Below are 13,139 nucleotides of genomic sequence, written 5' to 3'. Positions count from 1 at the left end.
CGCCTGCCCCGGCAGCCACCCCCCGCAGCCCAGTCACAGGCCCCCACACCCCTGCTACAGCCAGACACCCCTTGCTCCAGTCACAGAGCCCTGCAGACTAGTCACCTCCTGCTACAGCCAGCGAGATCTGCAGATCAGTCACCCTTGCTACAGCAAGGCACCCCCTGCTACAGCTGGACACCCTTTGCTAAAGCTACAGAGGCCTGCAAACCTGTCACCCCACTACAGCCAGACACCCCTTGTTACAGCTGCAGAGCCCTTAAGACCAGTCACACACACACACACACACACAAACACACACACACACCCTCTGCTACAGCCAGAGGGCCCTGCAGACCAGATACCTCATGCGACAGCCAGCCAGCCCCTGCTACAACCTGAGATACCCACAAACCAATCACTCCCCTGTGTCCAGACACCCCCTGCTACAGCCAGAGAGAACTACAGACCAGTCACCCCCACTATAGCAAGACCCCCCCCCCCCGCTACAGCTGGACACCCCTTGCTACAGCCGCAGAGGCCTGCAGACCAGACACCTCCATGACAGCCAGACAGCCCTCCCAGTGTGCTACAGGCAGTGCCAACCTCACCCCATTACACCAGCAACACCCCTGCACTCCACAGCTCCTGTCCCGTATGCTCACTACCACCCCTTCCCCCCCAGCCCGCACTGCAGCCTAACCTGTGCCCTGGCACAAAGGGGCTGCTGGCAGGGAGTCTGTGCATGTGGGGTGGCCACAGGCTGGGAGGGGGCAGGCACTGGCCCACTGGCCTTTGCTGCTGGGCAGAGGCAGTGTCAAAGAGACAGCAAGGGGCTCAGGGCAGGACACCCCCTGCTCGTGGGGCTAGGACATCCCCTCTGCTCCACCTGCCCCTCCCCACTCCATGCAGGGGGCCACCAGCAGTGGGGGGCAGCTGTGCCGGGATGGCAGATCCTTCCCATCAGCCTCGGGCACAGAAATTTCCTCCAGGCCTTGGATACTGACACCACCCCAGCTTCCTGGGCTGAGATCCCCTTGCCCCGCTGTGGGGGCAGGGCCCCAGGGGTTGGGAGGCACTGTGGGTGTCACCCCCCCATGCTCCCGCTGCCAGGGGCAAGGGCACCACATAGCAGGCTCTGCAGAGCCCTCCCCTTCGTGGGCTGCCAGGGCCTCCCGTGCAGGGGAACCAGCCAGTCTAGTGCCAGCAAAGAGTTGCAGGGCCACACACTGCAGGGACAACCAGGAGGGCAAGGAGGGGATCTGCAGCCGCAGGGGGGAGACATAGGCCGCTGGGAGACAAGGGCGGGGATCTGAGGCCACAGGCGGGGGGGGGGCAGGGGTCACTGGGGAGCAAGGAGAGGATCTGAGGGCACAGGAAGGGGGGCAGGGGCCACCAGGGGGCAAGGGCAGGGATCAGAAGCCACAGGTGGGGGGTCAGGGGCCACTGGGGGGCAAGGCTGGGGCTCTGAGGCCGCAGGGGGGGCAGGGGCTGCCGGAGGGCAAGGGCAGGGATCTGAGGCCATGGGGGGGGGGGCAGAGGCTGCCGAGGGGGCAAGGCTGGGGATCTGAGGCTGCAGGTGGGGGGCCGCTGGGGGGCAAGGCTGGGGCTCTGAGGCTGCAGGCAGGGGGCAGGGGCTGCCGGAGGGGCAAGGCTGGGGATCTGAGGCTGCAGGCAAGGGGGCAGGGGCTGCTGGGGGTGCAAGGCTGGGGCTCTGAGGCTGTAGGCGGGGGGCAGGGGCTGCTGGGGGCACAAGGCTGGGGATCTGAGGCTGCAGGCGGGGGGCCGCTGGGGGGCAAGGCTGGGGCTCTGAGGCTGCAGGCAAGGGGGCAGGGGCCACTGGGGGCGCAAGGCTGGGGATCTGAGGCTGCAAGCAAGGGGGCAGGGGCTGCCGGGGGGGGGCAAGGCTGGGGATCTGAGACTGCAGGCGGGGGGCAGGGGCTGCTGGGGGTGCAAGGCTGGGGATCTGAGGCTGCAGGGGGACGGGCAGAGGCTGTCTGTAGCTTGCGACACCGCCGGGCCCGGAGATGCAGCGGGGCCAGGCGTGCCGGGTCGATCCCAGAGAGGCAGTACTGGACGGCAGGTCTCTCATCTCCCGCAGGCCCCTTTGCCCCCATCCTGCTCAAGGCCTCATTCCAGCGCCCCGCACCGCAGCAGCCTTTGGGAACAAGGGGGCTGCACCCGGGCCGTCAGCGGGGGGCGCGCCCCATGGCAGGAAAGGCTAGCCCGTTCCCACCTGTCCGGAAGGCAGAGACCCGGGGGCCTCACGGGAGCAGGCCCAGCCCAGAGACCGGGGTGGGGCGGGGGGGTTAGAGCCGGAGCATAACTTTGGCTTCCCAGAGCGGTGCAGCTCGAGGACCAGCAGCGTCCAGTCACGCCAGCTGCCACGTCTGCTCAACGTCAGCCTGAGGGGGGCCCCTGAGGTTCACCACATTTTGACTCCCCCAGCTGGACACACCTGCCTGCCGCTCCCCTCCCTCGCCTGTGGGCCCCCAGCACGGGGCGAGGCCCAGGAGGGAGCCAGGGGGCTCCCACGTGGACACGGCTAACGGCCCTGCAGGCAGCCCCGGGCGGCACCAGCCCCAGGCGCCCGAGGCAGCAGGAGAACCAGGGTCACCCACCGGGTGCTGGGCCGATCGGGGCAGTGCTCTGGGGCTGGCAGCTCTGTTAGCGGGGCCAGGGACCCACAAGTCCGTCTCAGCTCCGGGGAGCCCCCTGTCCTCTGCCAGCAGACAAGGGGCCCGGGCCCCCGGGGGAGCCCCCCCAGAAGACTGAGGCACCGTCCCCAGGCTGAGGGGGCTGCCCCAGCCGGACTCCATGGGGGGATGGGCCAGCAAGGTGTGTGGGGATCAGCCTGCACCTGTCCCTGCGGGGGGAGGGGCTGTCCCGCCTCCCAGGGCACCTGGCGGGGGAGGGGCTGCACGTTGCTCAGTCGCTTGGCTCAAGGGTCATTGTTACCCTGACAGGGGGAGGCGGGGCTAGGGCAAGTCCCGCCCCCAAACCATTAACCCTTCGCTGCCCTGAAAGCAGGCGCTGAGTCCACTGAGCTCAGAAACAAACACACCCGGGGACAGACCAGTCCGATGGCCTGGGGGTGTCCCAGTGCCCCCAGACTGCACCCCCTCCCTCCCTGCCCCAACACTGCATCCCATCCCTCACTGCACCCCGTTCCTCACCACCCCAACCATGCACCCTACCACTGCACCCCCTCCCTCACTGCCCCAACACTGCATCCCATCCCTCACTGCACCCCGTTCCTCACCACCCCAACCATGCACCCTATCACTGCACCCCGTCCCTCACTACTACAACACTGCACCCTACCACTGCACCCCCTCCCTCACTGCCCCAACACTGCATCCCATCCCTCACTGCACCCTGTCCCTCACCACCCCAACCATGCACCATTACTGCACCCCATCCCTCACCGCCCCAGCACTGCACCCCCCCCACCGCCCCAGCACTGCACCCAGCCCTGCGCCCCCGGACCGCGCGGCCGGACCCACCGACGCAGCAGAGCCGCCGGCTCAGGTAGCTCCTCCGCTCCGGCTCGGAGCGGCCGCTCAGCAGCCACTCGGAGCCCCGCAGCACCGCCCGCTTGTAGGCGAAGTAGGCGGCCACGGAGGACGCGGGGTCGGGGCTGCCGGCCATGCCGCTGCGCTGCGCTGCGCTCCCCGGCCCGCCCGCCGAGACAGGAGCCGCCCAGCCCCGCGCCCGCCCCCTGCCCGGCCCGGCTCGGCCCAGCCCAGCCCCGAACGGCCGGGGAGCCGCCAGCGCGGAGCCAGCCCCGCCGGGATCCCCCCAACCTCCCCCAGCCCAGGATCGACCCCCGAGTCTGGACCGACCCCCCCGGGAGCCTCCCAACCTCCCGCCAGCAATCCCCAGACCGGGACCGACCCCCGCAGGAGCCCCCCAGCATGGGACTGAGCCACTCGGGAGCCCCTCAACCTCTCCCGGGCCTGGGACAGACCCTCCCCAGCCCAGGACCAACCCAGCCCAGGACCGAGCCACCTGGGAGCCCCCCAACATCCCCTCAGCCCAGGACTGACCCCCCAACGAGTCACCCAACAAGCCCCCAGCCCAGGACTGAGTGCTCAGAAGCCCCCCCAGCCCACTCTCGAAGGGGGACCTAGCCTAGGACCAGCCCCCCAAACATCCCCCCAACCCGCACAGTCCAGGACCAAGCCCCCCAAGCCTAGGACCAAGCCCCCCCAACCCCACAGATCCCTCTTAGCTCTGGACTGAACTCCCCAGTCTGGGGCCAACCCCCCCCCAGCAGCCCTCCCCACAGACCAGGCTTGAGCCCCCACCCCAGGGTCCCCCCTAGCTCTGGACCAACCCCCCCTGCATCCCCTCAGCCCAGGACCAAGCTGCCCTAGCCAAGGCCTGAGCCCCCTCAGCAGCCCCCCCAGCCTTGGACCAAGCACCCCCCTCACAGTCCACTTGGGTGGGGAGCAATATTCCAGCCACCCCAGCATCTGGTGCACAGCCTCCCCCCCACCCCAGGGAAGTGCCCAGGGCAGCCCCCATGGGCCCAGTCTCCCTATGCGACTGACTCCTCCCCACCCCCCACGTCCCGATTTCCTAGCCTGTATCCAGCTGGCAGGGCCGGGAGGCTGAACCAGCTGCAGGGGCTGAGGCCCGTCAGGGACGGGGGAGCCCAGGGTGACAGAGCCGTGGCCCCGGTGTGAGGCCAGGGCCCAGAAGCAGCTCTCCCAGGAGCCCAGCACAGTTGCTCCCTTTCCTGTTACCTCATCGGAGGAGAGCCCATGGCTCTGAAGACAGGGCCAGAGCTGCCCGGGACTCCCCTGTGCCACAGCTCACAGGACAGCTGGTGACAGCAGCCACCCTGGCCGCCAGCCACAGCACGGCCAGCTCCCAGTGCCCTGCGAGCCCTGCCCTGGGACAGCCGCAGCCTCAGGCCTGCCCACGCCAGGAGCTCGAACCCAGGCGCCGACACGACCCCCCAGAACAGGCAGCCCCGGACCACCTAGGGAGGGGCCCACGCCACGCTGGGAGGCTGCACCTTTCTCCTGCTAGAACTGCGCCCCCTCCCCAGTACTGCTCCAAGGGGCAGCGCCCCCAGACTTAACAGCCACAGCAGGGGATTCCCTCCCCACACAGCACCTAGCAGCAACACGCCCTGGACCAAGCATGGGGATCCCGGCAGGAGCAGGGCCCAGTGGCAGTCAGTCAGAGCTTGCAGCCCCAGGCCGTTCACAGCAGCAGAGCGCTCGCTGTGACAGAGCACACAGCCAGGCCATGGCCCTGCATAGCGCCGGGCAGCCCCCTAGCAGTGGGGCCGTTGGGACAGCCCACGGGCCCCACCTTGCAGGGGTTTTCAGGGCCACGCTCAGCCCCCCTAGACCCAGCAGGACTCTCCCCAGGGCAGTCACAATGCACCTTGGTGGGTCCCTGCCAACCTCCAGAGCATCTCCAGGGCCAGCAGCAGCAGCAGGAGGGGGGACTCGAGAGAGCAGCGCAGGCAAGCCAGCCCCACCCCCGGGCACCGCAAGGGATGCGCTGGGTGGGACCCATGGGAGGCTGGCAGCGCCCAGCTGCAGCTGGAGAAGTGCTGAGCCCAGGAGCCCGTGTCCTGCAACGGGGAGGGAGGAACATCCTGGAGGCTGGCTCTGAGTCTGAGAGGATGGCAGTTTCCCCAGGCGGCTGGGGCCCTCGTCCCCACGCCTTAGCACAGAGAACGGTGGATGCTGCCAGCCGCTAGCCAAGGGAGCAACATGCCTGGGTCTGTTCCTAGTCCTGGGAGTGGGGTCCAGGCCTCCTGGGTTCTATTCCCAGCTCTGCATGTGACTGAGCTCAGCCCCGGCCCATCTGCGGAGCGGAGATAAGGCAGGAGCTCTGGGTGGGCCGGGCTGTGGTTATTATTGCTGGTGGGAGGCAGGAGATGGCTCTGGATCTTACAGGCTGCAGTGTCCTATGGGGGCCTTGTTCCTTTTACACACTTCAGCCAGTCTGTCCCCTTGGCGGAGTAGGGGAAGGGAGCCCCCCAGTCCCCAGCCGGTAGAGGGCCTTGAGCACACACTAAAACCAACAGACAGCCTGGCCACAGCCTCTCCCGACAGGGGATACCCCTGCCCCTGGAGACTCCTCTGAAGCGCGGTTCCCAGGGAGCGGGGGCAGCTGACCGGAGGTTCCTTGCTCCCTGCTCAGCACAGGGGCTGTTTCCCTTGGCAGGACCTGCCAGCCCAGGCCCAAACCGCAGCCTTCTGCCATTTCCTTTCCTTTCTTCGCAGCTGGTGAGTCACTTGGCAAGAACATCCCCAGCCAGCTCCCCTTCCCAGCCCCAGCCGGCAGTCACGGCCCTGGGGGGGCTAGTGGAAAAGCTGACTGGGGAGGGAGGGGGGTTCCCAAGAGTCCCATGGGGCCTTCCCCGCCCACAACGGCTGTGCGTTCATTGTCGCATGCGACTCCAGCCAGCCTTAGAGACGGGAACAGAGCCCAAACAAACAACACCCGCCACGCTCGGCTAGCTACAGCATTCCTCTTTCCCCGCCCATCACCAAACCCTCCGGAGCTCTGTGCTTCTCACCACTCACACAGCTCCCCTCCAACCGGCACAACAAGTCTGCGGAACTCCCTGCCACAAGGCACCAATGAGCCAAGAGCTGAGCAGGCCACAGCAAAGAATTCGACAGGTCTACGGCGAATGAGACTCAGTGAAGGGACTGAGCGAGACCCGCACCCACAGGGCATGGGCCAGGCACTGCCAATGCAAGATGCTGCCCATGGGCCAGCTGTCCCAGACATGCTTGCTAGGGGGATCCTTGCCAGGCTGGTGTTGTGGGACATGGGGCTAGATGGGACTGCGGGCTGTGCCCACTAACCCTAAATAAATAATTGGAGATATACCTATCTCCTAGAACTGGAAGGGACCCTGAAAGGTCATTGAGTCCAGCCCCCTGCCTTCACTAGCAGGACCAAGTACTGATTTTACCCCAGATCCCTAAGTGGACCCCTCAAGGATTGAACTCACAGCCCTCGGTTTAGCAGGCCAGTGCTCAAATCACTGAGCTATCCCTCCCTCCACACTCCCCAGCTGCAGGTGGCAGATAGAGGGGGGCCCTCCAGGCACAGCATTCTGGCCTCAGAAGTGAGCAGGGGGCTCCAGGTGTGGGCAGCCCCCCTGCCCCAGGCCGGTAGCAAGAGCCATGGGGCCAGACCACAGCAGTGCCTGGGTATCAGGCTACTGCATGGCTAGCCCTGGCACAGCCCCTCCCGCCAAGCCCAGTCCTTTCGCGTCAGCCATGTCCAGACAGGCGGGAGATGGGGCCATGCTCAGCCAGCATGGGGCGAGCTAGGTATCCCTGGAGCTGCCCCTGCTGCTGGGCACGGGGCTCCGCAGCCAGAGGCACCAGGGAGACTCCGACCCAGGGCCAGGTGGGGCGGGCAGAGCCTCTGAGCCACAGCCTCTAGCAGCCAGCCCTGTGCCCCACAGCAAGAGCAGGCTACAGTCACCATGCCCACGGCTGGTTTTTGGTATCCAGGACAAACACCCTCCCCCTGTGGGACGCAGACAGACGCTGGCGCTAAAAATCCCCTCACCCAGGGTGGGGCTCCGCAGATGTCACAGGGCAGCTCCCCCGCTGCTCCAGGGACATATAATACAGGAGGCTGGGCTCACCCCACCCAGCCCCCCACACTCCCAGGCTGCAGCGGCTCACAAGGGCGCGCGGGGGGAGGGGGTGTTTAAACCTGACTGAGCTGGGTGTCAGGAGCAGGGCTGAGCAGAGAACCCAGGAGTCCTGAGCGCAGACCCGGCTGCAGTTAGGCCACCTGAGAGGAGATATCTCTCAGATACCTCTGCTGTGGGGTCCATCCCAGGCAGCCTGCAGTCCCCGTGGGTGGGACGAGAATGGGGGGGCAGACATGAGCCCCGTCCTGCTCCAGGACTCTGCTAAAGCCCCTCCGAGATGACAGGCCCTGGCAGGTGCGACCTTGGCGTGGAGGGTGGAGCGAGGTGCCCTCTGAGCAGGCATGGCCCTGTGCCAGGGACATGGGCCCCTGTTCTGCCTGGGAACAGGCCCTGCCTGCCGTCAAGGTGCCCGGGGGGATTCCTGGGGAGGCAGAGTCTCTCGTGGCGCTGCCAGAGGATGGAACCCCCCCTGCTCCCCCTCCAGCCCTGCTGGGTGCCTGCCAGTGCAGTGAAGCGGCAGCCGCTCCCCCCCACAGCCCCACTTTGCAGGGGGCAGCACCAGCGTGTGGTTTCCTGAACACTCATGTGTGGGCCCTGAGCTGCTGCTGCCATGGCAACGCGGGCCAGCGCCCGCCACCAGATGAGGCAGCGTGACATCCCGGAATGCCCTGCACGGATTCCACGGAAACCACAGCCAACGCCCTGGAAATGGGGGGGGGGATCCAGCACCAGCTAGTTCCCTTGCTGGCTAATGCTGCCCTGGGGGGGTGGGGCAGGGCATGCGTCACCATCCTGCACCCGTCCCCAGCACCTCCAATGCACTTCAGACATTCACCTGGCCCCACAGCCCCCAGAGCCAGCCGTTCACAGGCAGAGAACTATGGGGCAGGGTGGGGGCCCAAGCCAGGTGCACAAGGGAAGGGAACCTCCCGTCCCCCCCAAGCTATCCCCGAGGGACCCACTACCAGGGGGGCTGGAGGAAGAGGGGCCGCAATGGGGCTCCCTCCACTTCTGCCAGGAGGAAGCAGGCTCCAGCCTGGAGGGCAGGTGGCCCCGCCCAGCCCCAGCTCTGCCCAGAGCCAGGCAGGGGGTGTACTGTAAACAGCAGGACACTGGCACAAAGGTGCAGGGGAAAGGGAGGTGCCATGGAAGGGGCAGCCCTAGAGAAACCAGGGGGGGCTTGGCAGGATCGCCCCCCATGCAGGAGCTGCCAGGGCAGCAGGTAGAGAAGACAATAGCGTGGGGCGGGGAGGTGTTCTGAGAACCAGCATGAGTTTCATATAAAAATAACCCTGTCAGCGCAGCCCTGCTGCCAGCCTCAACAGCTGGTACTTGGGAACCCGCCCGCCAGCTGGAGAATATGTACCCCCCCACCCCCCCGCACGGGCAGGCCGGAGCCAGGGAGCTGCAGCTCGCAGGGTGACCAGAGAGAAATGCCTCGCTCTGCATCCCCAGAGCCTGCAGCCTGTCCCCCTGCCAGCCAGCCTCACCCGAGCGCCCTGCAGCCAGCAACCCCCGAGCTGGGGGAGGGAGCGCATCTCCTCCCCATTGACACCACTGCCCCAGAAACGCAGCACTCAACTCTCTGTCTGTCACCACTGCCTGCTGCTTGCCAGTCCAGAGCCCAGTCCTGCAGCAAGCCAACCCAGCAATGCAGTGACGGCGAGGCAGGCCAGCCCGACACTAGTCCAGCAATGCCCCATCTGCACAGACATTCAGCCCGGGAAGCACCTGCCAATGAGACCCCCAAGCTGAGCCAGACACCCCGCCTGGTCCCCCCACTGGGCAGCATCCCCTGGTTCTCCCACTCCCCCAGCTGGCAGGGAGCCCCCCCTCCTCCAGGCTGCACAGGTCCCAGCAAGGGCTGAGTGGAGGAGGCAGAGCCCCTCTAGGGACAGACGCCTCTTGCTGCCTTTAGACGAAACCACCTGATCACCAGCTCACCCAGGAACAACAGGCCCCGGGCAGGGCCCAGAGCGATGTGGGGGGGGGCCTTAGCACAGACACACACACACCCCCCCCGCTGAGGCAGTGGGGTCAGCCTTGCAGAGACTGGGGGTCTGCGCATCGCAGATCCTGAGCCAGCAGCTGCCCCACCTGGTTTACTCTCAAAGTCCAACACTGTCAGGACAACAGTCCCCAGATGACACCTGGCTTGGCACCAGCAACAGCTGCTCTCCAGGGACCACAGCATCCCCAGGCCTCTGCAGCCACTTCCCTTCCTCTGGGTGCCCTGCACCGTTCTGGCACCAGCTCCCTGCACACCCAGCCAGCCACTACCGCCTGCTCCCCGGCCCCACGCAGCCGGTGGCACAGACCTAGACACGGACCAGTCCACTGCCTGCATCCCAGGAGGCCTCAGCACCAGGGCTGCCTCTGCCCACTCAGGCTGGCACGATGCAGCTGCAGAGAAACCTTTAGAAAAGAGAACATCTGCGCCCCTGTTGCTCTGGGGAAACTGAGGCCTGGGGAAGGCAAATGACTTGCCAAGGACACAGAACAAGCCTGGGACAGAGCCGGGAGAAAACCCAGGAGTCCTGCTCCCAGGGCCCCGCCCCCCGAGCCGGGAAAGAACCCAGGAGCCTAGCTTCCAGCCCTCAACCCAGGGAGAGAACCCAGGAGTCCGGCGGCGACGGAGGGGTTAAGCCGGCGCACACGTGCCCGTGTTTGGCAGGGGGGCGGGCGGGCGAAGCGGCCGCCCACAGCCCAGCCCCGCCCGGCTCGGCTCGGCCCGGCCCGGCCCGGCCGCTCTCACCTGGGGCGCAGCGCCGCCAGCGCCAGGCCAGCAGCAGCGCCAGCCCGTGGGCCCCGGCCACCAACCAGGGGAAGGGGCCGGCGGGGGAGTCCATGGCCGCAGGGCGAGCTGCTCCGGCTCCGGCTGCCAGCACCCGCCCGCCCGGCCGCCTCCTGGCCCGGCCCCCTGCGCCTGCCCGCCCGCCCCGCACTGCGGCTCGGCCCGCCCCGCGGCGCCCGTGTCCGCCCCACGGGACCCGCCGCCTCCCCCGGCCAGCAGCCCCGCCCCACGGGACCCCTACCCCCGGGGGAAGCATTGCCCCACCCCGTCTGGGACTCCTTGGCCCAGAGCCCAGCCCCTCTGCCCTAGTGGGGAACTGCCTCTCCTAGGGCACGCAGCTCCCTGCGCCCCACGGCTCGCCCCCAAGGGTTGCATGCAGCATGGCCGGCCGAACCTGCCCCCCTCCTAGGCGCCCCCCGAGCCCTGGACGGCAGAGCCCTGCCAGAGCTAAGAACAAAGATTCCCCCCCAGGCCCCACTGCACGGGCAGCCCCTCAGGGGCAGGCATGGGCACCTGGCTGCCCCCCGCCAGCCCCAGTCGCCCCACAGCTCAGCCCCCATCACTCCCAGCTGGCAGCCACCGGGGGCTTTTTATAACCCAAACTGCTGGGGTGGAAAGAGCCCAGCGGGCGCCTGGAGCCTGGCACACACAGGGGCGAGGCCTTGGGCCCCTACCTGGCACGATCTTCATGGGGAAGCAGCTTCTCCACAGCCAGGGCTGGGACAGAGGGGGCAGGAGCCCGCCACACAGAGCCCCCACGCAGGCTGCAGTGCCGCCAGAGTCCTGTGCCCATGGGGAAGGGGAGGGAGCAGGGGGCTATAAATATCCCAGCACAACCTGTCATGCCTCCCGAGTTAGAACATGACATGGCAACAGCGGGCAGGACCCAGCCCCAGGCGGGAGGAGGGGCCGGTGCAGCCCCCCAGAGCCCTGTGGCTGGAGATCTCCCACCCCGCAGTGCAGGGGCCCAGCCACCCCCGAGATGGGAACCAGGAATAACCCTGTCCCAGGGGCTCTGCCATGGCCCAGGGTTGGGGGCCCGTCCCACACAGAGGCCCTCCGCTCACCCTGTGCCCATCCCAGGCTGGCAGCCTGGGCAGCAGCATGAGACAAGCACTTGGCGTCCGAGTTCAGCATTGCCTGGCAAAGCCAGGGCCTAGGAGCCTTGGGGCCAGCACCATCCCAACCTGCACTGGCTCCTGCCTGGGGAAGAACAGTTGTGGGCATGCCTGCCCCACCCCTGCACACAGGCAGCCCCCAGCACAGGGCTCTGGGTCCTGTCTAAAGTGCCCTCCCCAGAGCGGGTATTCAATGCTGGTATCCCACCCCCCTCCCAGTGCTGCCAGCCCCACAGAGCTCAGACGGGTCCTGGCCAGGCCTGCGGCCCGGCTCAGTGACAGGGGGTTAGAGCCCTGGGGGAAGGGGCCCTCGCAGGGCTCTCGGCTTTACTACCTCCCCACGGCAAACAGCCCCCAGGCCTAGCCCCTGAGCGGAGCGGGGGGCTGGGGATCTCGGGGGGAGCTGGCACAGCAGGGGCAGGGGCAATTCAGGCAAGGGGATGGCAGCTGTAGGGCTCATCCCACAGCAGCATCTCCCTGGTGGGCCGCCCTGCCTGACCCCACCCAGTAGATGCCCTGCCCCTGTAGTGCCACACCAACCCACGCCCTCTGCAGCCCCAGGCACAGCTCGCCCATCCCAGACGCCCCCAAGCGCAGCTCGGAGCAGCGTCTGGTTTGCACCTTCCATCCCCAGGGTCTCAGCCAAGACAGCACCTCTGACCCCTCCTAGTCCCCCAGGACCAGCCATCAGTGGGTGAGCAGAGCCCCCCGGGCAGGCGGGCAGGCCTGGGCACAGGAGAGACCCCCCCGCAAACACTCCTGCCACTGCCTCCTGCTGCGGGGCCCAGTACACACAGGGGTGGGGCATTAACCACTGTGCCTGCCCGACATCGCACCGCTGCCCAGTGCCACCTGCGGCCCCAGCCCCATTGCTGGGCTTGGAGCTGCAGCCTCAGAGAACGACATCGCAATGGCCCAGATCTGAGCCCTTCAGACTGCGCCAGGCGCCAGCAGGCTGTGCCTCTGCCTGCCTCCTGCAGAGAGGCTGGACGTGCAGGGCCAGGCGGCTCCCTGGAAATGCCCGCCAGCCCCAGTGCCCCCGAGTCCAATCCAGCAGAGCACCAACCTCCAGCCCAGGGTTTCACTGCAACTAACCAACCAGAGGACAAGAGAAGACCCGGAACTGGATCCCTCAGCCCCGGAACGGGCTCTGGGCAGAGCCCCAGGGTGCTGAGCCAGACCTGGGCAGCCAGACCAGGCCGCTGGGATGCCGGGGAGCCCAGCCAGAGCCACAGCGTCAGGGCTGCTGCAGAGACTGGGCTTGCGGGGGGGGGGAGGGGGGGGCTGCTGCCTGCCCCCGTCAGAGCGATTCCTTCTCCCCAGCCCAAAGCCACAGGCGGGCCAGGCCCATCGCTGGGAGCCCAGCCAGCCCTACGCGGGGGACAGGACAGGTGATGGGGTGGCCCCAGGGTGGGGAACCTCTTGTCCCAGGCACCCAGTGGGCAAGGCCAGGCCAGCAGGAGTCACTAGACAGAACCCCCGCCCCAGTGCTCGTTACCGTGGCTGGGTACAGGGGGGCCAGGGCCCACCCCCCTCCAGCCTGATGCATGCAGGAGTGAGCCCCAGCACTTTGCAGAGGGAGGGGGCTGCTGGG

At 67.5% G+C, this 13,139-nt stretch overlaps 1 protein-coding gene and 1 long non-coding RNA gene across 15 annotated transcripts in view; one reads left to right on the top strand and one right to left on the bottom strand.

The window, feature by feature from the left end:
- The window catches only part of PLEC (plectin), a 162,558-nt gene that overhangs the window by 71,791 nt on the left and 77,628 nt on the right, over window positions 1–13,139 (bottom strand). The window contains exon 1 of one of the 14 annotated variants that reach the window (XM_050939277.1): window positions 11,102–11,278. The exons of 10 other annotated variants lie outside the window; for them this stretch is intronic. In XM_050939277.1, the coding sequence (XP_050795234.1) occupies window positions 11,102–11,117 (16 nt within the window). In that variant the 5' untranslated portion in view covers window positions 11,118–11,278. Of the gene's footprint in view, window positions 1–3,485; window positions 3,639–5,382; window positions 7,039–10,388; window positions 10,437–11,101; window positions 11,279–13,139 lie in introns of those variants that run through there. 3 more of the 14 variants (XM_050939278.1, XM_050939276.1, XM_050939272.1) reach the window with 3 other exon arrangements.
- LOC127044516 (uncharacterized) overlaps window positions 1–13,139 on the top strand; it is a 109,857-nt gene that overhangs the window by 80,571 nt on the left and 16,147 nt on the right. The window lies entirely within an intron of this gene.

This window comes from Gopherus flavomarginatus, chromosome 2 (genome assembly GCF_025201925.1).
Source record: "Gopherus flavomarginatus isolate rGopFla2 chromosome 2, rGopFla2.mat.asm, whole genome shotgun sequence".
Classification (NCBI taxonomy): domain Eukaryota; kingdom Metazoa; phylum Chordata; order Testudines; family Testudinidae; genus Gopherus; species Gopherus flavomarginatus.
This window is presented reverse-complemented; position numbering and strand designations above follow the sequence as displayed.